We start from the raw sequence: 24,336 nt of genomic DNA on the forward strand, positions 1-24,336 counted from the left end.
AATTAATCTCAACTCTTATATTAAATTCAAAAGTAAATAACCGGCACTGTTCGTAATCATAAGTGACCAAAATAACATTTCGTATGAGATAAACTGATAATAACTGCGTGACGACGCTAGAATTTACTGAAAATTTACCCAACCAATTACCCAAATCCCTGTACTGTAGTCTGCAGCGAGCGCTGAGCAAGGGTATATCAGCAAGAACATAAAAAGCAGCGAAAATGTCAAAATCTCATTTGATCCACTCGTCATGTCATAAGACAGCGAAATGTCGCTCGCAGCTTCTCTCCCTGACACCTGAGATAAGTCCCCATTTGATCTCCTGTTTCTTTATCTTCCACTCCGATTTATCGAGAAGTTTCTACTCCCACAACCCCGCCGAACTCAGATCCCGCAACCACCGTGCCCCTTCGATTCAACCCTCACCTCCGATCCACCATCGTTGACTGATTAACGACGATGGTTCGGACCAACTGAAGACCCAGGAGGAGATGAACGTAAGCCATGGGTCGGTTCACCCAGTTGAAGATATACCCACCACAGACGGCGCCGGCCCGAACCCACCCCGGGTCCGAATGAAGGATCTTCCTGGCATGCCCGGCACGCCGGGCGGCCTCGTCTTGCGCCTCGCCCAGTTCTTGTTCTCCGCCGCCTCGCTCGTCGTCATGGCCACCACCTCTGACTTCCCCTCCGTCACTGCGTTTTGGTGGGTAGCCGCCACAATTGAACCCATATCTTCTTTTTCAGCTTATTTTTCTCTAATTCTTTTAATTATGCTTTAATTTCCGTCAGGTAACAATTGGGTTTTTTGGGTTTGTTCTGTTTTGTGTGGATTTCAGCTACCTTGTTGCAGCTACTGGTTTGCAGTGTTTGTGGAGCTTCTCGTTGGGCATTGTGGACGTTTATGCCCTTCTAGTTAGGCGTTCCTTGCAGAACCATCGAGTTGTATGCTTGTTCACCCTTGGTGATGGGGTAAGATTAATCGAAATTCGAATTAATTTTTGCAGATTTCGGTGTATTCAACAATTTGGAGATGTGGGTCTTGCTTGTTTTTCTTTGGTTTTAATTTTCGACGTTCAAATTGAAGCATTTTCGAGTTTTTGTCAGTTGTTCATTTGTGAATTTACTTGTAAATAGCTGAAAAAGTTGTTGCCTTCTTTACAAGCTGCATAACTTTTTAATCAGTAGTGTTGAATCTAATTGGTGCTGTCCCATTTCTAATCACTAATAGTGCAAAAGCATAATGGATCTGATTCTCAGTCTAAACGAATTGGTTGACAGTCAACGGCTCTATTTGTTTAGGCATCAATGGTGCTTTCACCTTGCCCTCTCATTAGTTTGAGTGATATATTCGTGATAACCTCTGTTGTAGGAATTATTTTTGGTCAGTACTTGGTCTATTTTGCAGGGTCCTACTTTGTTTTATGAATGTTAAATTGCTATTCCTAAGTCACGATTAGATGATTATATTTGAAACTTAACTTATGTCTGAACTTGAAGCAATCTTTATATTATAGTCACTGTCGGAGCATTGATACAAAAGTAGATGCCCCAACATAGTTGATCAGTGAACTTTTATGGAAAGGAAACCTCTTTATCAAGTTCATGCCTGAATTACCTGAACATTTGATTTGTCCTACCCAGTGAAACGCTAAACAAATTTTGCAAATGCGATTGTACTTACTGGACTTGCTCCGGATATTGCTGTCGTTGTTACTGTCAACAGTTTTACTTTTGTTTGCATAGAAGTCTCAGTTTGATTAGTTACTTGTTCCCCATGGCTGAAACAATCTACTGTTATTTGCTGCAGGTGACATCCACTCTTACATTTGCTGCAGCTTGTGCTTCTGCAGGCATCACAGTTCTTATTGACAATGATCTTAGTAGCTGTGCCCACAACCATTGTGCACAATTTGAAACAGCTACAGCGATGGCTTTCATATCCTGGTTCGCTGCATTACCATCTTTTCTCTTGAATTTCTGGTCACTGGCATCTCGATGAATGCGTGTATAGTGAAAAAACACTCGAGAAGAGGATGATGACATGGGTCATGTTCGAATGCTAGCCAAGCTTATTGTGTTTTGCATGATTTTTCTTGCCTGTCATGTACTGCAATGTGCTTAGATTGAAACTTGTAGCTTTGTGTGTATAGTTGCTGTGACGTCAAATATTCGGGGTCGTGAATGTTTCGATAATTCAACTTGTATTGTGGTGAACAACTAAACATTTACATGAAGTTTGAAGAGATGTATGTTTTCATGTGATAAAACTCTGTCTGCCGTCAACTCTTCGTGCGCCTCTCTTCCGTTCTTTATTGCACGTACAAGTGACTTGGGAAGGAGAAAGAGTTGCATTTAATCATTTTAGATATTTAATGTTAGGTATGATTCTCGTCATTCGTTGTGGTTGACTATTTTGCGGCATTGCCTTGATTTTGGTTTATAAATATTGTGGTTGACTATTTTGCGGAGCCGGAGAAGAAATTCTACCATCGCAAGCGCCAACTGTGCCGTTTAAGCGCAACGAAATAAAAATCATATTCAAAGTAGAAAAAGGGATGTGTGGATAACTTTATACGCACTTTTTTAATTTGCAATCGTCGGATCGATTGAATTAAAAAGATTAAATAACAGAAATTAACAAGAGGTGTCTGGATAGCACCGCTAACACCGATAACGAGGGTTAAGTTTAAATACAAATCAAACATGTAACAGCATAAACACGAAATTTACAAGCAACGGTGCCAGGATTTCTCCGTGGTGAGAGACTTAAACATGTGATCATCGGATTGTATATCGGTCTCCGATGGTTTGAACTCTTGGCAAATCATTTGGCAGTCCAAGGAACCTTGCAGTCGATGCAGAATAGTGAGGAAATTTCATGCATTTCACGCGTCCTTCGTTAACAAAAAAAATTGTTGGTAAACTCAGACCTTCCGTTTGCGCATCACTGAACACTTGGAAATGGGCAGTATAATTTCTCTGCATTTGCAACAGGACTCTCGGCTATGCTTCTAACTCTGGGCAACCGGTTTCCAACTTTCCTTCGAGGTCCCGTTTGACACAAGGCAATCAATACATGTGTCATGTGTGGCCAGTGGCCAGTTGAGAACATCTGAGCAATATCAAAGTCTTGGAGACAACCTAAACTAGTGTCAATTTCAGTTTCTGCGAGAACATACGGCGCTTGTCGCAAGTTCGCATGCAGTCTTTCTTTTTTTTTTTTTTGAAAATTTTCAATGGTACAAGGGAAATTTTATTGATAATGAAAAAAAAAAGTTGCATCTAGTCAGGCATGACATAAACCTTACTTCTAAAAAAAAACAGATACAACAAAAAAGAATACACGAAAAAGAAGCGGGACATAAATCTTACCCTTTTAGAGATAAAAACAAGCATGATATAAAGAAAAGAGGGGGGGGGGGTGGACATGAAACCTAACCCCTCGAAAACCAAACCTAAAGGTCTAAACCTGCAAAGCAAGTCGAACAACACCCTAAAGTAAGGAAAAAAAAAAGTGAGACAAGCCTGGATGCCAAGATGCACATAAATTTGTGAAGCAGTAGCTAAGCAAGCCAATATAGTCTGAAAACAAAGCAGCATGAGCCGCCGATGGAGGAGAATCATGCCATGTTAAAGATGCAGAAGAAAAGCCCATGTTAGCAAAATTTCCTTCGCAATATCTGTGAGATGCGTAACAAGCTATTTTTCAAATGCGATCCAAACAAATAGACCATTGCATAGAAAGTTCGCATGCATTGTCAATCCGCACAAGTTGGACAAAAAGACACCTGCGGCGATTAAGCTCAAATCCAGCAACTGTCCACAGAACAATGAGTGAAGTGCTGAAACTCTTGTAGACAAGTGACTCGGTTGACTAATCTCTCTAAGCTTGCTGCTCCTGGGAGGAGGGAGTTTTTGCGATCTGTGTTTGATCGAAAGTAGTCGGTCACTAGTGAAGACAAGAATTATACTCAGAATAACATGTCAACTGAGTACAATGAAGAGCTTGGCTTTGCTGATTAAGTAGTAACTAACTGAATCATCCGGCAGAGAAAGGATGTATCATAATTTAGGTTCTACCAAATTGGTGAGACGCTTGCCATCCTCGAATATCAGATTGTTCTTCTCGTCACAAATTGCTACTCCAGCCCCGGTCACGTCATTCTCATGCTAGTACCACACCAAACCTTTGCAATACAGCTTCACCCACTCACTCATGCTTGAGTACTTGAGTTTGTATTAAACAAACAATATTTCCGACTGCAGAAGTTAGCTAGAGCAGTGTTCCTCCCTCAGCACTCAAGTTCGTATCATTTCCCCAGAGTTTAGATGAATTTCGTGGGTTTTAATGAGGGAAACCAACCTGCGATGTGGCACATATGTCATCTTTTAATACTAATGAACATGCATGATTGGAGTAGAAATTTTATTGTCGACTTCACTTAATTCGTTAGTATGGTATTTTTTGGTGCTGCTAACATTAGATTAGCATGGTTGTTGTCTTACGATGTAATCAATGTTTTTGGTCTCCAAATGTTTGGAGGGGAGTCTAGCTATCCTCTTTGTCTCGCATACTTACTGAGATATGGCGCTAGAGTCTCTCCTCACTTCTGCTGCCGAGGGAAAGCTGAAAAAAGTGGCTTCTCTTGCCGCTCATCAAGATTTCGGCATGGCCTTGGGATTCAAGGATGAATTATCGAAGCTTAGAGAATCATTCTCCAGGATTCAAGATATCTCAGCAGATGTTTCCAAGCAAGCACAAGGTCTAGGCAAGGCAGTCGAGGAGTGGGCGAAGAAACTTAAAAGATGTAGCTGAGGATGCTGACGCTGTGTTCAATGAGTTTCAGTATGAAGATCTCCGGCATAAAGTAGAACTGGAACACCACACCACAAAAAAATGGTACTCAACTTCTTCTCATTCTCCAATCCACGTGCATGTCGTCTTAAAATGGCACATAAAATTAAGCACATCAATGCATCTTTGCGGAATCTGTAGAGTAAATAAAGCATCTATGATCTGTTTAGTTGCAAAAAAAAGTGTAGCTACAGCAGGTTTGCATCAAAGAATTAGAGGGGACAGAGAAACCGACGCATTCTCAAAAAACCTTGGTGTAATTAGAAATGGAACACCAATATTTAAACCTTAGGTTGTTGCACATATCTGATGTGAGACTCTCTTCACATCCATCTTGGCTTGTATTGAGCCAACCTTTTACACCAACGTCTCTAAACCATACAAGACTTGGGATCAAAGGTCAGGATGCACTTTTTAAAAACCTCCGAGAAGAGATAAAAGGAAGATGATATATTCTCATACTTGATGACGTTTGGAACGAAGATCCTTATAAATGGGACATTTTGATAATTTGTATGTCAAAACTTGATTCTGCGCCGTGTAGCTACATTATTGTCATAACCTGTAGTGCCAAAGTTGCATCTATCACAGAAACACATCCTTATTTAGGTGTGATTTGGAGAATAAGTAAATCAATGCTGGTGCATCTAAAAAATAGTGCATTTTAAAGAAGTTAAGGCTCCATCATAAAATTATGTGAGTTTTAACGAAAAGCTCACGATACTGTTCACTTTAACGAAAAACCATATTTTTACACTAAAAGGTCAATCATGGTACTATTCAGTTTACCCTTTATTTTATCCTTATCATTAAAACTCAAAATTTTCAAGTCATTTTCATTAATTTTCCTTAAAACTAATTGGCCATATGGAATCACGGATTTCTATCTTTTTAACATACAAGAAAAAATACCCAGGCGATACCGCAGGTTTATAACTCTAGTTACATAATTTCAACGATGTTTACAATTCTATTACTACATATATACAACCAAATTTACCATCCTATTTATACATATATACTAATCAGCATTTCTGAACTTCCTTATCAACACGTGATTCAAAAGACAGTTGTTCACTTCTTGCATCATCAAACTTTGCTTGGCAAATGTAGGACATTCAGGCAACATGCAAAAAATATTTTCATTAAACATTTCTATGCCATTTGAAGTGCCAATAGTATGAGCTTCTTGTATTAATACATTTATTTTTGGCATAATGTGCAAAAAATTTAAAACCTCAAGCAACAAATTGATAGTTGGGAAGAAAAAATTTAACATGCTTAAATAAAAAAGAAAACTAATGAAAATAACTTAAAAACTTTGAGTTTTAATGATAAGGACAAAATAAAGAGTAAAGTGAATAGTATCAAAATTGACTTTTTAGTGTAAAAATTTGATTTTTCGTTAAAGTGAAAGCACCGCGGACTTTTTGTTAAAACTTTCGTAATAAAACTAACATATGCCCACACTTTGTGTGTGAAAATAATTTTTATTTTAAAATGGGAAGGAGAAAGGGAGAAAAATGAATGTTGATTAGAGAGAGAAAATTTCTTTTTTATATTTTATTTTTCAAAATTAGAAGATGTTAGAATCATCCTTGGGTGAGGCTTTGAAAAAAACCGTAAAATTTAATTTGTGTAAATTTAATTTAACGCCCATGATTTTGTTTTGTGGTAGAAGATAAAATTATCTTTTTATCCTCTTTTGGTTGACAAAGAAGATTTTATAGTAGTTTAGATTTTAATTTTTCGATCACGATTATAAACTGTAAATAAATAAGGAAAATGAACACTTATCATACCACAGAAGTGCAAGTTTCAAAACCTACAATTTGTAACTAATGTGCAATCTTTTTTTACAGAAATGAGAGTCAAAGCAGTTTTGAAATACTTCCAAGACAGATACATCACCCATCTAAGGTAGGAAAACAGGAAAAAAAAGAATGATGAAATAACAATTAGGCAATGAGTTCCTTTTTTCTAAAAGAACCGTGATGATGAAAAAAATAATAGGCCCTAATATTGCTACACCAATTCAATTGTACAAACGAACATCTGTTTGTGATCAAGAGAGAAAACCAAAAAAATCTACCGAGTTCTATAACGATGAAAAATGAAACAAATTAAGAAGGTTTGTACTGTTGTAATGACCAAGAATCTTCTCAAAGGCTTAGGATATATTGGAACGCATCCAAACAATTATACATTTGGTTGAGTAAAACAAATCTAGTGATTTACTGTTGAGAATAACTTTAGGAAGAAGGAAATGATTGAAAAAGAAAACTTATTGCCTGCATGAAAGGAACTCAATTAGATTTTTACATTTTTAAAGTTTGACATTAAAATAAATTCTTGATCACAAAAAATTTTCATTTGGCCAAATTGATTGAAGAGGCAATCCAATTGCTTGCATTACAAGAACGCAAGAAATCTTCCGTCCCAAAAGTTTGTATTATTGTAGCAAATCTTCGGTAATTATTCAAATTCGTAGATGCATTATCCAAAAGGACTTGCAAGGAAGCCACAGTTCTTATAATTCACTATCAAAGTAAAAATATATCCTAACCAAGTATAATCGTTATAATACACACAGAGTTTGGTGTAGAGAAGTTTGATTATATAATGGTTAAAGTACACACAAAATTTGGTTTCCATGCAAAGAGTTTACGTTTGGAAGCTTGTACTTTTTATATTTCAATATATGCACATCTTAACGGAACCGCAAAACTGAAACACTGAAAACTGACTGAACTATGAAGAAAATTTATTCTCCAACAGAAAACTCTACGTTACACAAATTTATTGAATTAGAATCAAAATAATGAGATTAAATTGAACAAAACCTAACTCAATTGAAGCCAATCTTGGAAAATCCTCCAAATCAAATCAATAAAACTAAAATAAAAAAATTGACAAGTTAGAAATCACAAGAATGCAGATTAAAGCAAGCAAAAAGACGGAGACATAGCATCAAGTAAGAGCAGCTTTTCTATTTCCTTAATAATCCGTGCATCTATATCTTACCTCCCCCATATATATACACACACTGACACAGACATGGAACCATAAGAATCTAGTATTACTGGGTTTTCATATTTTCGAGATCAATATCAAATTTTTTGTCGGTAAATTGGGTATGAGTGAACCTGCTAAATTCCGAATGTAAGGAAGAGGGAAGTTTTATTTTAAGTCAACAACCGAGGATTGTTAAATGGCATGATAATCTTCACAACGCAAAACAGTAATTCTCATTGGTGACCCTGCCTAAAATAACTGCATTGTAAAAGATATGTAAACATAACAGCAAGAATTCAAAAGAACAACTATTAAGAGTGCAAACCCATTAAAATGAATGCACTATTTGATCTGTGAAATAGTTAGGGTTGATTTCAATACCAATAGTTCGATTAATAGAGATTTGCCAATGGAATCACTGTTTGATCTGAGGGATCAATTCTCATTTGATCCATTTCTAAAAATCCTAAGTAAAAGTTACCAAATTTTTTCGTATTAAACCTTTTTTTGAATATATGTATTCAATATTTAATTAGGGTTTACATTACACGGTGAGACAACAAATCAAGAGTGCAATTCCGATTAATAGTGCTACAGAACACTTTTGTATATTTAATTAAACACCAAATTGGATAGAATATATAAGGGTAAATCTCAGTTTACTACCCTCAAGTTTCATGATTTTCAACATGTAGTGCATGAAGTTTTTTTCGTCCCAGAGTTATATCTAAAATGTTAATTTTGGGACAATCTCATACATCCGTTAGTCTGGCTGTTAAGTCTATCGTTAATTGATGATGTAGCGCCCATGTGGACGATGACTCGGCGCCACGTGTCATTAAAAAAAAATTAAAAATTAAAAAAAATTAATTATTAAAAAAAAAAAAAAAAAGCCCCAGAACCCAGAACCCAAAACGCCTTCATCTTCCCCACCCAAACCCCTTTGTCATCATCCGACCCCTTCCACCATGCGGTGGATCCAGAATTTTAAACTCGGAGGATCCCAATTATAAAGGTTGAAAAAATCATAGACAAAAATAACATCGAAAATTTAAATATAATACATTTCATTCAAAAATTATATGCAAAACGATATTACAAATTATAAAATCATAATTCAAGCATCCATTACGAGGTATCATAAGTTACTAGGGAGTACATAGGTTATTGATTATCTAATATGAACCACAAAATTTAAAACACCGATCAAATAAACTCTCCCCAAACTCTCACTATCTTTCTAACCAAACATACCATTTTTCTCTTTTACTAGTTTCCAAACATTCACCTTCTCTCTCATTAAGAACAAAGCTGCCATACCTTCAGCAACCGCCTCCCTCCCCATTCTCCCGAAGCCATGGCAACTCCACCCGTAAATTTCACCAACCCATAACAGATCATATCCATCTTACTAACCTTATGAAGGAAATTTCACCTATAAGAAAAATTACTAAGATGGTTGAAATAATTTGAGGAAATTTGGGTTTATGTACTGCCCCTGCCAAACGACAGAGAAAGGTTAGAGGAGAAGTAGGTGGGATCGACGGATGAGACTATGACAGAAGCAAGGAGGAGAGAGGCAAGAAGGGTTCCTATTTTCTTTCTTCTCCGTGTGCGGTCATCTTCTATAAGAAGAAGACAGCCACAACAACCTGCAACCTGCACAGACCTTATACTCAAGTACGAGGGGTCCTCGAAAAATTTATAGCAGTGATTTCCATGGACATCGAATTCTCGAGCATTGTGGTCCGACCCGACTCTAACGATCCCAATTTCTACCACCGCGAACCCGCCGCACACTACCTCATGCTCAAGGTCAACGTCGATGGCCTCAATTTAATCCAGGTCGGCCTCACCTTCTTGGACAACAGAGGAAATCTGTCGGATTTGGGAACCAAGAATCTGTACATATAGGAATTCAATTTCCGGGACTTCGATGTCGGGCGGGACGCCCACGCGAACGACTCGGTCGAGTTACTTCACCGCTAGGGGATCGATTTCGAACGAAATGAGATTTCTTGTTGGACTCGGTCCGGTTCGCGGAGCTGTTGATGTCATCGAGGCTCATCTGCAACGACGCCGTAGAAGGAATGAAGGGTTCTGGCTTCTGACCGTTCTGGGTTCTATTTCTTTTTATTTTTATTTTTATTTTTTTGTTTTTAATACTTTTATTTAATTAAAATTTTTTTAATAACACATAACATTCAATCATCGTTCACATAGATGTCACATCATTAATTAATGGAAGACTTAACATTTAGATTAACGGATGTACGACATTATCACAAAATTAATACTTTAGGTATAACTCTAGGATGAAAACAACTTCATGCATCAAATGGTGAAAACCACGATACTTGAGGAGAGTAACTAAAATTTACCTAATATATAATGTGGAGAAATTATCGCTGGTTTCTGAAAAAAAAAATTGCTGGAAAACAAACTCCGATTAGCTCACAACGAAATCTAATTCGAAGGTGTAGAGTAAAAATATTACCTTTGCTGGACCCAAAAAAAGGTCTGAAAGGCTTGAAATTGGCCCAAAAAAAATCGGATCTTCGTAGGAAAAACCTACCGCAAGCTGGACTTATGGAAATCTTCGATTAAGGGGTAGATTCGAGCATGCAAAGCTCAAATGATGTTGTTGGGACTCTATGAGTCGAATAGTTGCGGTTGCAGAGCCGGCCACCATCGGAAAACCTCTGAAAGTCGCCGGGAATTTCGAACCCAAACTGGGTTCGAGGGTTCTAAGGGCTTGGGTGCGAATTAAGATTAATGGATGATTGTGTTGATTTGGGGAAGGAGATGAAAATGTTTGCGTTTGTGTTCGAACGGGGAGTCGGAGTCGGGAGGAGCGAGAGGGGAAGAGAGATGCAGAAGAAGAAAATAAAAATAAAGTGTATTTATATTTTCTGAGATAGTGGCAGAAGAAGTAATAACACAAACTTGGCACGGGCAAATGGGAATCACACTATGCTTATGTACAGTGAAACAAGTTGGGTTTGAGTATATACTAGCTAGTATTGCCCGATACTACGGGTTCGAAAATTATATGAAACGCTGTGTTCAAAAGATGTGGAGATGGTGGCTTAAAGCATTAACATTGTTTATAACAAAGATATAAAATATTTTGCGGCCTAAAGATTTAGCTGGTGCAATGTATGTTTAAAAGAGTGGCATTGTTATTTGTCCATATGCAAAATACACGACAGTCATCCATATTGTTGCAGCAATTATACATAATTTTCCATCAACAGCAACATTTGCATACAAAAGGCTGTCAAATCTGTGTACATCTGCAGGCAAAAAATATTACATCCATCTATTGTATTCTAGGAGTTCTATGTAACTTCGGTGAGCAGCAACACTTAGAAAACATTACAAAGCGCTGGTGTATGTACATGCAAAAAATACCATACAATGTTTATCACCAAGGACTATTTACATCCCAAAAAAATATTAGAAGCATTGTCTGATGCAAATTAGGAAAAGCTGGAAATTTTTCCACCTAGAGTACCCAAAGTGATAGTAGAGTATTTTTCACAATGGAGAAACCAACCTAAACAAAGGAAAAGAACGGGAAACATTTAGATAGGCATTAAATTTATGCTTCAATAAATTTATATCAAAAGAAAAACTGATGGTAGAGTATTGTCACCTATTGTTTTTTTGGAAGAGTCAAATCTGCCTTTGGAGGAGTGGGAGATGATTTTTTTTTTTTTTTTTTTTAACAGCTTGATGGGAATTTGATCAAAGTCTACATTAATGTTTCAAATCGATAACAAATGTTAGAAAAAATGAACAGAGAAAAGTTTAAAACCTGTACAAAGGAAAGATAGCAAACAAACCTTTGTTCTTTACCAATAAAAAGAGGTCTTCTCACCGACTCTCTTTTTCGCTTGTGGGATTCTGCAGTTGTGTCTGGTGTTGACATAAAAGATGAAACCGCAGTTGTGGGCATAGTAATTTCCCTTAACAATGTATGTGGAGTTGTTGGCTCAATACTTGCATCGTCAGAGACATTGTGAATGAGAACATCACTTCAATTAAAGTTGTTTCTTCTATTGCCAAAACGTAGGTGATAATTTTTTTTTTGCCCTATCAATCTGAGAAACTCATTGGGTAATTGTTGTTAATCCACCAATCTCTGATTTAGGATCAAATCTTTGCAAGGCGTACCAAAAACTTTTTGCCAGATTTACCAATTATCAAAGTAGTGATTTCATTGGTGTGGTCCTCAAGAATCAAATTTACTTTGTACCTATATTTAAAATTTGGGTGATATATTTTTGACACAATCGATCATTCAAGGGAGAAATGTTTTTTGTACCAATGCATTAAACGCGAAATAGTATTCATGTTAAGTGAGGAAGAGCATAAATTATTAATTATATATAAATTGAAAAAAAAATGGTGACAGATTGTATTTAAATTTGCAAGACAGAAAATTGAAACTGAGGATGTAACACATTACCAAGGCGTTGGAATTTGATCGTGGTGTTTTTGGCAAACTAGTTGTCCACTCGCTGGATCCTTATGCATCTGCTTTACACAATTTGAACAAGAATTGTACCACCAATCAAATCACGTGTCAAAACAATTGACAGATGCCTTGCACAAAAACGTGTAGTCCTGGAAAATGTTTTGATATATATTTGTATAATGATGAGTCAGCATGTAAATAATTTTGAGTAAATTTGTAGTTATCAAATTTAGAAAATATAAAAAGTTTTATTAAAGTTTTATACCTTATATAAATTTGGATCCAAGAAAGCTAATTCATCAATCGTTAATCTCTTGGCAGTTTGTAAAATTTGAGCTTCATTTGCCTGCCGCGAAGAGGGTGGCAGTGTTTTAACAGTCTCTATGCGAGTAAACTTGCAGGTTTTAAAAAATAATGTGACTTGAATAAGTTTGTAAAAATAACATATCTTTTGTTGTAAAAATAATAGGTATATTTTCGTTCTCTCTGGAGAAATGTAAACGTACCCACACTGATTTATATGAGTTTAACTCTGGGATGTCTGGATCAAGGAAGAAAAGCAAGGAACTAACATTAATAATGGAAACAGTGGTATTCAACACAATCTTATCTGTGCATCGGAAAAATAATGGAAACAACATGAATACAACATTAATAAAGAGTCCATATAATGTCATATACGTTTAAAGTTTCTAAGTATAAAATCGTAACCTATTTCATTATTGATAACAAATTCGATAAAAAAAAAAAAAAAAAAAAAAAAAAAAAACCAATCAGAGATAGTAAATGCTTTGAAGTCGTGTTATAAGATATGGTTAACACAATTTACACCATATGATACTTAAAAATAGGGTAATAACGATATGAAATATGTTAATTTTTAATCGAATTAAATAAATAGATATAAATTTACTTTCAAACTCGTGAAAACGACAATAATTGGTGGAGACAATGCTTCCATCGACAATGAACACAAATTCTCTCTCTACAACAACTCCCCATAACGTAACTTTCAGTTCTTCTTTTCTGTTGCAAAAGCAAATCTAAAGTAGATTTTCATACAGCAAGAAACAATGCATTTAATTATTATATAAAAAAAGTAGATAGTAGATATCATAAAAGACACACCCCGATCCGGAATGTTCACTTGGACTTCGAATCGAGCTATACTGGTCGATACTTGGAAGGTGATAAAGCCATAAAGTGTAGTGATGTGGAAAATATGAATAAATTTAAACATAAAAGTGCCTAAGTATAAGAGTGCGCTATGAGCGGGAATGAACCCATTTCACATGTGATGTCAAAGCATAAGTAAAGTACAGTGGAGTGGATTGAGAATCATACCATCGAAGGTAATCTCCGATACCAAGATTTACCACGAATCCTTGTCGATAAGAAAGCTCAGCTACTAAAACCAGAAGTTCGCGAGATTGAAATTTACCTTTGGGGTGTTAGGTCCAAAAGAAATTTGAGGGCAGTAAGTGCCGAGATTCTGTGGCATGTGAGAAAGTTTGAAGGACATAGAGATTTTTAAAAATTTGAGAAGTGGTGGACACTGTGTTGTTCTGGTATGCTATAAACGGGTCGATTCGGGGGCCAGTGAAACTAAAGTTTTGGAACCACCCCGCCCCGTCCTGCCTCGTTCATTCTCTACTAAAATCGAACTTGCCCCATACCCGTACCGAACCGATTGTACCCGGCCCGTGCCCCACGGGTCCTAGACCCATTTGTCCACCCCTAGTTTACGTATCCTTTTTGAGATGACTTCCACACATCTGTTTTATATATATAGGCAACTCTTTCTACATATTGTACATTTATTTTGACCACCTTAAGCAAGACATACAAATGTTACAGAAAATTATTCTAAGCAGATGAACTTATCGTGATCATACGAATAAATGTGTAGTCAAGAGTAAATATAACAAGTTAGGAGTCGATGATATAATCCTCAAATTGATTTAGCCATTTTTTGTACACTCGTGAAATTATAGTTGTGTCTATCACCCTCAATGAGATGGGCAAATTGAAGCTGTAAATACGACCTTGGGCAGCTTGCTTAGAAGTTTGTCGGCTAAAAGGCCAAAATCAAGCCCTCCCTTATGGTTACTATGGAAATTAGAAACACTACATGGCACCTTAACTGAAAAATCAAATAAAAAATTTGAACTGCAAAATTTAGAAAAATATTAAAACACAAACCACAAAACGAAGACTTTTTACCAGTCAAATTTCTAATCTGTCTGCAAAGAGAAATGTCCTATCAGAAGCCAATGTAAGTCAAGTATATACAAATGCTTGTGCCTTTTTAGCCTTGATCACTTAAATGCCAACATTGCCAATTGCAGCACAGTTGCAAATCAAAATCAACTTAAATTAATCTGATGCAAAACCTCCGGCAGGGGTAGAGATATTACAAAACTTCTTTTCCTTTTTCCACATTTCTGCTTTTCTTTTTCTATCAAAGCTTCTTTTGCATGTCTAGTGGAAGAAAGGTGAGGGATGGAACCAATTAAAATGCTCACACAAAAGACCAGTTTATGAAGGAGAAGGCCAGGCAATGGACAGAGTTTTCTTCTGCTGCAAGTACTTTCCATGCAATCGCTTGTTCGTACGACACGTGGCGAGCCATCGTCGACATGCAAATGCCGGCTGGCAAGTACGCAAAACCCTGACGAGGAAGAAAGGATAAAAGATGAATTAGGCTACAATGAGAGACAGCATATGGCTTTACACGTAACTGAGGGAGGGAAGAAAGTTCAAACATCTGATGTACCTGGTTCATTAGTTTAGAAAAGTCTGCGCACAACGTCTTGCGTCCGGCCTCGTCAAAAATCTTATCCAATGAGATGTCCTGAAGGGCGACTAATGTTGTTTCCAGCATGTCAAGTCCTGCCTGGTTTGCAAAGGTGAAAACCGGCATTGACTGCAAAACAAACAAATTGCGCAGATTACGATCTCCACAAATTATTAATCAGAATGACATGTTAAATTTGTCCCGCTACTCGGAATCGATATAAAGACTTAGCATGTGTGTCAGTCATGATGCAATGTACCTTTAATGAACAACACAAAATAGCATCTTGGTGATGCCATAAATGTTTCAACATCGAGTCACCACCAAAGGAATCAGGTCTCAGCAGTTCTCCCCCAACATGATAACTGTAGGTGAGAAAGAAAAGGATTGAGAAATAGAAATTATGCGCAAATATGGTACGTTTTTCCCAACAGATGAATCATGCATGCAATCTAAAGTATTCAACAAAGAACTTGCCTGTAACTCTGGCAGATCCAGTGAGCCAGTGTCTCAGCTTCTGGAGAGCTGGGAGATAGTTTTGGTCCCACAGACGGACTCAATCCAGATGGAGATATAGCCATTGCAACTCTCTGCACGGATGAAATTACGCTACGAACATACTGCCGTGCCATGTTTGCCACATTCTCTTGTAGACTATTATCAAGCGGAAACTGGAAGGCAATCGTCAATACTGATCGAGTATTGTGAAATGTAGTTAGATCTCCAGCTGCATTGCTCGTTGTTGAGCCGACTTCAAGACTGGATGCCAGATCTAATGTTCGATGCGTATTCAAAGTAGCCTTTGAATCACTCTGTATTCATAATTGCAAGACATTAGCATGTTGGGGGAGCCCAAAAAACACATTAAGATGCAGTCCAGCATGGCCCGAAGGCTATGACAATATTGATGCATATGTCTATTTGGTTGAATTAACAGGTAAAACCCACGTGAAGCACAAAAAAAACTCAACTGTTTTTGAATCCAATGGGATAATACGGAAACCAGAGGGAAGCAAGGGAGCATCATCTGGAAACATCTCATCAATTGGGGCAAAAACAAGCTCAGAACAGGCTCCGGCAGCATTCTCATCAACTCCACTACATATCTGCCAATAGAAACAAGACATTTTTTCGTATGATCAGCACACAATAGTACCCCAACAGATAGTAGCAAGGACGGCAGTAGCTGAACAAGCAGCAGGAAAAAGCACCTGCAAGAGATGAATGTCCCTTGATGCAAAAGCATCCTCTTGAGTGAGAGAATGGCCTTCAAGTCGAACAACTTCAAGCAACTGGAATCAAAATTAGAGGTTAGAAAAAAAGAAAAGAAAAGAAAAGGGGGATGAGAAGCACTCTGTAGAATATACTTGCACTCTAACATGACAGAAAGTGGTTGCAATTATCATCCTGTTGATGTAATGTTTCACAACAATGGTTCAGATGTTACTCACAAAAGTAAAATAAAAATCTGAACCAATTGAAACAGCATACCTCCTCTTGTTCAATTGTGTGACCAAGCGGCATGATAATTTGTCCCCCGGTAAACCTTGTTGGCCTCATCCCAGGATAAGCATACGAACCAGCTTTCAAAGATGCGGCAGAGTAGGCATCAACATTGAAATCTGCCCACTCTGAACGGTGCTCCCTCAAGAAACGAACGAGAACAGCTGGGGGAACATTCTGGAGTTGAAAAAGATACGCATGCCAAGTTCTCATTAGCTAAAATTTACGGTTTAGACAACAAGCTGGAGAAAGCATAAGCTCTTAGCCATTCAAAACTAACACTGATTTCCACTAATCCAATTAGACAGCAATATTAAGAGATGCAGACGGGACAAAATCATTGTAAATGCAGCCCTCTGGATAAAGCTCAATGCCCAATCTCAGAAAAACAAAGCAATAAAGAAGAATCATGGACATTCTACTATTTTCCCAACACAGAAAAGGCTACTCAAACTCTACAAAATAGGTCAGGGACTCGGGACAAACATATACATCTTAGGTATCAAGAAACATAAATTGAGTTCAAAAGACATATATCCTCATTCATCATGCAAGAAGATTAGATAACAAAGCAAATATGCTCTTTCATGATCCGAGAAGAGTACATAACAAAGGCATCTTAGATCATAACACAGAAACTATCATTTTTAGAGTTGATGGTCGTCAGATTCCAGACTTACTTGTAGTAACATGGAAGCCTTTGCACAAAGAACACCTCCAAGTAATGCAAGGGAATTGGCATGGTTCGAAGTAGAAGTTAAATTCTTGGTTGAATTAACTGTAATTATAACATCTTCAGCACCATCACAGTTGACCAATGACCATCCATCATCATTGAATCCATTGACAGCATCATTGAAGCCTCTAAAAGAAGACATATCGATAAATTTTATTTACATAAATGATATAGAAAGATGGTGGTTATTAACACTGAAAAAGGTGACAAAGCAATTATACAAACAGATGTATCAAATGAGCAAATGATTAATAAGTGAAGTATAATAACCCACCTGATCAATCTTTGGCTAAAGGTTCGCAGAACAGCTGGCTGCCTGCCCAAGCTGTATACCACTTCACCACTCGTTTCCTGAGCTATTTGCCTGATATACCGTAACGCCTTCATAAAAGAAGCTTAGTTAGTACTTCTATTCTCAAAATATCTAATGAATTTTGTAGGATGGGGAGGGGAGGGGAGGGGTTTATTAGTTTATCTTTCCGTTCTACAGTCAACATGCTATTAACACTAGCACACCGCAGTATTCTAAAGAATAAATGGAATTTACATTGAGAAATTCTACTTTCCAGGGTGCCTTTGGTTCATATCAAGGGGTTTAAAACTTAACGTCTAAAGACATAAAGGAAGTTGATCACATAATGAGAGCTCAGAAAATTCACTTTTTATACAGAAATCAGAATATCAAGCACTTATACATTGATTGTACAGAAGAAAGTATCAAGTCAATGACTCAATCATTAACTACTCACCGCAATAGTCATTCTTTGTGCTACCACTTTGGACGATTCATAAAGCGGTCGCAGCACCTCTGGCACACTCCATGCCTGAAATAAGATGAGAAACAATTGAGTTTTTCTACCTAAGAGACTTACGAGAGTAAGAATCCGAAATTCATACCTCAAGATTCAGGTGGTCAACAATATGAATGATTGATCCTCCACCCTCACATGGTCGAATCAGATAACCACTAGGAAGCATCACGCCTCTAACAAACTGTGAAGCAGAAGCTGGATTTGGGCCAGCGCCAGAACCAGAAAGAGATCTTTCACACACCTTATAACATAGATAACAAAATATTTTTAGAGCACATTAGGTATCCACTTACAGGAGTACAAAAAAAAGAAAAGGAAGTCAAATTTGTATTTGTCATAAACTGGTATGCACTAATTATGACAACATAATATACACCAGAATGCTTACCACAAAACTGCCATTGTCTAGAGATGTAGTGTATCTCAGGGTCCAAAAATCCCTTGCAGGAGCCAAAGTAGTTGGAGCATATGTCTGGAACAATTAAATGTTAGTTATTCCTTTAAACAAAAACACACGGTAAAACATAATCAGGGAAAAAATTTCCAAGTTTGCAACCGTTTTTGTTCACCTGTGTATATATAAGTTCTATGGTTCCTCCATTTCCAGCAGGAAACATGGTAAAAACTTCAAGGCTCCGACAGTCCCGGAACCAAGATGGACGATCTTTAAGGATCTCTGCAATCTGTTGTACATGAATAATTAACTTCAAATTCAAATGCTTCATGTACCTTGTCGCATGAAACTAAGGTGTATACAAATATGTAGCAAAAAAATTTCTAGCACTATCAAATGATGTACATTCTTACCTTCGTAGGCTCTAAACTTACGAGGCCACAGGCTCTCGCTGCCACTCCACTGCAACTTTGTGAAATGGCAAAGATCCCAACCGAATCCGGACCAGGCTGGCAAACAATTGATTAAGATGATTCAGCATGAATAAGAAGAACAATTTATACCATATGATTGCACAAAAATTTAACAAGAGAGAAGATACACAAACGAGCATTTCCCAAAAATAATAAAAACAAGAAGCAACCTTCATCCCAGGCATCTGGACCCAATCGACAGCAGTTCCTGTAGCCTTGGATAGGAACTCTGCCAAGGTCTCCTCCGCTATGGATAGGAGTCTGCCAAATAACATAATGAAGATTAGATCATGTAATACACGAAAATCAACATGCCAGTAAATATTTACAAAGGGAATTAGGAAAGGTGAAACTCAATTGGCAGTAAAAATTTACCCAGCAGGGTTATTAGCATCTCTAAGAGAATGCTGAGGAGTTGTCACCAGAGAGTCACAGCTTGCATCAGTAGTTGCAGCGGGTGCCTACAAGAAAATCACTTATTAGAGGGTTAAGTTCTAGCCACCACTAAATTCTACTGCAATTCAGCTGGCCATGCTAAACTCCATTAAATTGGAATAAATGCAAAACTTGCAGATGCAATATTAAAACTTGGCCAAAACATATTAAAACTTTCTAATAAATAACTGCTAAAAGACAAAATATAATTCCAATCCCGGACTATAAAAAGAAAATTCATTCCCTAAAATCTATGATAATTATACTTACAGTATGCAATTGTTGGCGCATATAACCATTTTCACAAACAAGCTGAGAGACTTGTTTCTGTAATCGATCATTTTCCTCCATCAGCAGTTTGTTCATTGCTGATAACTTTCTGTTTACAATCTGCAGTCTTGAGGACTCTTTTCTCTGCTTCTCCCTACACCTGCATACCCAAAACACCAAATCCCCTTCTTTTTTTAACCCAAAATGAATAATCTCAAGGCCAAATCAAACATTAAAACCTTCAAAAAAGTGGAATTGAGTAAAACCCAATTTTTAAATCACCTCATATATAAAAAAAAAATGAAGAAAAAATCCCATATGTAAAAGCTAAATTCTAAAAAGTATGGTCTTGAACTTTGATCAAACTGGGAAATTGACCAAAACCCAGTTTTCAAAATTACCCAAGAATCAAACTTGATGCATCCAAAAGGACAAAAGCAATGAGGGTAAAAAACCCAGTTGCTAATCAGTCCTGTTCATATGTACCTGCGGTTCTGGAACCAGACTTTGATCTGTCTGGGCTCAATGTTTGATAAAATGGGGCACTCCCGGATCAATTGTTGCCTACGCAGAGAGCTCGGCTTGGGGCACTCGGCGTAGACTCTCTCAAGAGCTTCCACTTGCTCAGATGTGTAACGTACATATTTTCCGGCATCGAGGTGCTTGTTTATGCTGCTCCCACTGCTGCTCTCCCTGTGGTGAGCCACAACCATGGCCATTTTCCCAAACCCCAAACCAACAAAAGCTTAAAGCTAATATAAACAGCAAAAAGTGGGAGGAGAGAGAGGAGAGTGATGGTTTGTTTTGGTTTTTCTCTGGATTTCAGAAGAAGGTTAAAGATTTTCTGCTTTGTAAAGTCCGTCTAAAGAGAGAGTGAGGAGAGAGAGATTAAGTGTAAATGGTTGAGCAAGACTGGATTTTTGAGACAAAAGATTCTTGGGTTTGTGTGAACAGGGGCAGTGGCTGCTTGCTTGTTGGTGAAGACCCAATTCGGGGTTTCGGTTATAAAATCAAAGTCTGGGTTTTTCCTTAATTTCTTCACACAGCTCTCTGTTATTGGTTGCTGTGATTGGAACTTTGAATACAATACAAAATTTTACAAACGAAAGCTCAAAGCCAAAACTTCTAGCTCTTTTGAACAGAAAGAAACCAACTTCTTCTCTTTCCAAGAAAGTCCAAAGATATGACACAAAACACAAAACCCACTTATTCCTTTGAGTTTCCAAAACCCACCACCTCAATCAGTCTTTTTCCACCCATAGATCCATTTTATCATACAATGAATAGAAGCTTGTTACACATTGCAACTTTGGTTTGAACAAAAAATACAAAGCTCAAAATCATAGTGTCAGGAGAAATTAAATCTCCAGAAGCATCAGAGAGATGGATGTAGGAGAAGACAATCCAGAAGAAGAGAGCGAGAAACCCTAATCATAATTATCCTAAAGAGAGAAGCTGTTTTTGCCACTTTCCAGTGAGAAAATGTGAGAAGATTTATGGGGTTGGCTTCATTATTTGATTATTTTATCAGAGAGAGGGGAGGGGAGCTAAAAAGGCAGTGATCTGAGCTGAGCAGAAACAGTGGAGAATAGAAGAGAGGAGAGAGAAAGGGAGTGTTTATGTGGCACGCATATCGACACATTTAGCAGTGTCGAGCTCCCAATTTTTTATTTTGAGTAGTTTAATATTGATGATTATTTATATGATTTCGGCGCATTTACGTCGTTGTCCCTAGTGTATTTTCGTAATGACGTCTTATACCATAGGGGACACATATATAGGGGCTGAGGCACTCTTGTCAAATGCCTCGGTCAAGTAAACCAAATCTTATCTTCGCATCCAAAAAAACGAAGAAATGCTAAAGAGAGTCCTTCAAAGTGGGCTCTCTGCGCATTTTTTGTCAACTCGTGTTTAACTTTAATTTTCGTATTAATACTAATAAATATTGTGTTAATAGTATAAGATGATAGAAAGTTTATAAAGAATTTTTCTTTTAAGAGAGACTTCTAAGCATTTCTTAGAAAACACATTTATAAATCCATAGTTTAATGTTAATTTTCATGTTAACATTATAAAATATTGTATAAAAAACATGAGGTGACAGAGAGTTCATAGAATCTCACTTTTGAAAAAACCTCGTTAGCATTTCTTTTCAGTTTTTCAAAGTCTCAATTTCTCAAAAAAAACAAAAAAAAAAAAAAACCAATTTCACTTCGCTTCGGTTCTTCTGTTTAGAAATGATTCTAAAACGGCTAAAAACGTATGTTTCTATAGAAAAGTTTGGAAGTTTTCTAATTATATCAGTTCTAACCATTGCGTATACTTTTTCTTTTTTATTATTTAGATGTCACATGAAGGTTTGAAATTATTACAATAATTTAGAGAATTAGGAGCTTTGAACTCATGATACATGGGTGGAAATTCAACATCATATCTACTAGGATATTGAATATTCTAACACTTTAATTACATATAGAATCTTTTCTTCAACTCGATTTTGAGAGTATCACTAATAATACCTAATAAAATAATTCCTTCTAGGAAAATATATTTATTTCAATTGGACAAAAAAAGGGGCATTTAAATTTGAGTTCAAAAAATTAACATGCTATTAAGTAAAGTCTGATATTATCTTTTTTTCTAACAAAAAAATAATACACTAACATAAACTCACCTACAAAGTATACGATCTAACTCAAGGAAGAAATACATGAATGAATAATATACTTATAAACAAGAAATGAAATCTAATTAAAGGGCACAAAAACATAATATATCTACAAGTAAGACACATTAATATGTGATACTATAAAAAAAGTATTTGACATATAAGAAGATAAATACAATTACATGTAGGGGTGGTTCAATATGGGATCCCAAATCGAAAATGGATCCCGAATTCCAAACCGAAAATTTTCAGGATGGGAATTGAAAACCAATCTTGAGCTGAAATTCGATATTCCTAATTTTTGGAATTCCCGAATGTTTTCAGTATTTCAGGATGGATCAAGACTAGATTTTGTGTTTTGGGTTGAAATTTGAGATTTTTGGGTTGTAGGCCGAAATTTGAGATTTTTGGGTTGTAGGCCAAAATTTGGGCATTTGGCTTGAAATTTTGTTCCTCAATTTTATATCAATTGAAATACCAATTCATTCATACCAAGTCAATTTGATATTCCAAAGTTCCAAAATACTCAATTTCATACTTCTGTTTCTAATATAGTCTACTATCAAACTACTCAAATTTAACATTTAACAGCAACCAAAATAAATATATATATTTGGTTCGGTTTGGGATTTCCAAACCATTGAATATGTAATACCGATTCCCGTACCGAAAGGTTCGGGATTGGTTTGGTATGGAGTTTCAAAATTTTCAATATTATCGGTTTTGGAATTTTTCGGTATAGGATTGGGATTTTTTTTGTTTGGTATGGGATTTTCAGGAAAAAATTCCAACGTTAATTACTTGTGATATAGGTTGATTATAAAAATTAGAAATAAAATATATGAATCGGGTTTAGAGGAGGAAGAAGAAGAAATAACATATATGAATGGGGTTTAGAGTATGAAGAAGATGAAGAAATAACAAAAAGAAAACGAAACAAGAAGAAATAATTACAAAGATAATTAGGAAGAGATTTATTTTCTATAGTGAATTTTATCATTAAAAAAATAATTAATGATAATAAAATAATCATGAATACAAAGGATCAGACCTATTTTAATAAAATTGAGTATTCCTAATATTGGTTCAAAAAGTTAGACTTTATCAAGTTTTCTCTAAAAAAAATTATAGCAAAATGGTACTATGAAGAATAACCTTTTTATAGTCATAAAATTTAGAGAGTTTTAACGAAAAACCTTCGGTACTGTTTATTTTAACAAAAAATCTCTTTTTTACACTAAAAAGTCAATCATAGTACTATTCATTTTACCCTTTATTTTGTCTTTCTCGTTAAAACTCAAAGTTTTCAAGCATTTTTCGTTAGTTTTCCTTTAAATTTATGGTCCCAACTTAAGCCAATTATAAAGTAAGAATAAACTCCACATTATAATAAGTTATTATCTTTTTATTTCAGTCTTGAATAAACTTGTCTCATCATAGTAATAATTGTAAATAAGTCCAAAAATATCAAATGCTACAAATAAAGGTTTAAGATAAACTAAAATATTTCTGTAAAGTTGTTTGGGACCATGTTTTATTTTAGATTTGATGCCACATTGTTGAGCTTGCATGTGCGTAATACCTTGTGCTTCTAACTTCTCAAGGTTGTTTACAGTTTCTTGGTATGAAACTTTTGTATGCTTTTAGAGCTTAGGTGTCCCCCTTTTTTCATTGTTACATTTTCGATATTTGCATGCTCCATTATTAAGGTAGTTCCTTTGTATTCATACAACTTTCCTTAATTAAGATTTTTTTTTTGAACAAGCGACATTAAATTACAGTCTAATAAGTAATAACCTCCTTATAGTAATACAATTGGTTTGGTCCTAAACATGAAAACCTCGTTTTCTAATAAGATTGGAATGAAATGAATAAGAATTTTAAAGTAT

General features: G+C 36.3%; 2 protein-coding genes across 2 annotated transcripts; one reads left to right on the plus strand and one right to left on the minus strand.

The window, feature by feature from the left end:
* Window positions 1-223: 223 nt before the first annotated feature.
* On the plus strand, window positions 224-2,273 carry LOC137715714 (CASP-like protein 5A2). The gene is made up of 3 exons (XM_068455055.2): window positions 224-709; window positions 843-975; window positions 1,814-2,273. The coding sequence occupies exons 1-3, from the start codon at window positions 495-497 to the stop codon at window positions 2,003-2,005; spliced, it is 540 nt and encodes a 179-aa protein (XP_068311156.1). The 5' UTR covers window positions 224-494; the 3' UTR covers window positions 2,006-2,273.
* Window positions 2,274-14,565: 12,292 nt separating this feature from the next.
* Window positions 14,566-21,453, minus strand: LOC137715211 (homeobox-leucine zipper protein REVOLUTA). Its single transcript, XM_068454457.2, has 18 exons — window positions 20,266-21,453; window positions 19,780-19,939; window positions 19,450-19,535; window positions 19,245-19,335; window positions 19,015-19,110; window positions 18,777-18,890; window positions 18,596-18,679; window positions 18,293-18,448; window positions 18,145-18,219; window positions 17,670-17,776; window positions 17,340-17,523; window positions 16,648-16,836; window positions 16,368-16,448; window positions 16,128-16,262; window positions 15,634-15,968; window positions 15,416-15,521; window positions 15,136-15,285; window positions 14,566-15,030 (listed from the first exon to the last, which is right to left on the minus strand). The coding sequence occupies exons 1-18, from the start codon at window positions 20,496-20,498 to the stop codon at window positions 14,881-14,883; spliced, it is 2,532 nt and encodes an 843-aa protein (XP_068310558.1). The 5' UTR covers window positions 20,499-21,453; the 3' UTR covers window positions 14,566-14,880.
* Between the last annotated feature and the right edge of the window lie 2,883 nt (window positions 21,454-24,336).

This window comes from Pyrus communis, chromosome 3, assembly GCF_041283825.1.
Source record: "Pyrus communis isolate YQ-2024b chromosome 3, ASM4128382v1, whole genome shotgun sequence".
Classification (NCBI taxonomy): Eukaryota; Viridiplantae; Streptophyta; class Magnoliopsida; order Rosales; family Rosaceae; genus Pyrus; species Pyrus communis.

Bases quoted from the DNA above. Each gene is read 5' to 3' on its own strand.
- LOC137715714 (XM_068455055.2), top strand. From the start codon at position 495: ATGAACGTAAGCCATGGGTCGGTTCACCCAGTTGAAGATATACCCACC. The intron at 710-842 runs GTGGGTAGCCGC...TGTGGATTTCAG, and splicing joins CCCTCCGTCACTGCGTTTTG to CTACCTTGTTGCAGCTACTG. The intron at 976-1,813 runs GTAAGATTAATC...TATTTGCTGCAG, and splicing joins TGTTCACCCTTGGTGATGGG to GTGACATCCACTCTTACATT.
- LOC137715211 (XM_068454457.2), bottom strand. From the start codon at position 20,498: ATGGCCATGGTTGTGGCTCACCACAGGGAGAGCAGCAGTGGGAGCAGC. The intron at 19,940-20,265 runs GTACATATGAAC...TTGGGTATGCAG, and splicing joins GTCTGGTTCCAGAACCGCAG to GTGTAGGGAGAAGCAGAGAA. The intron at 17,524-17,669 runs GTGGGTTATTAT...GTCTTCTTTTAG, and splicing joins TTTAGCCAAAGATTGATCAG to AGGCTTCAATGATGCTGTCA.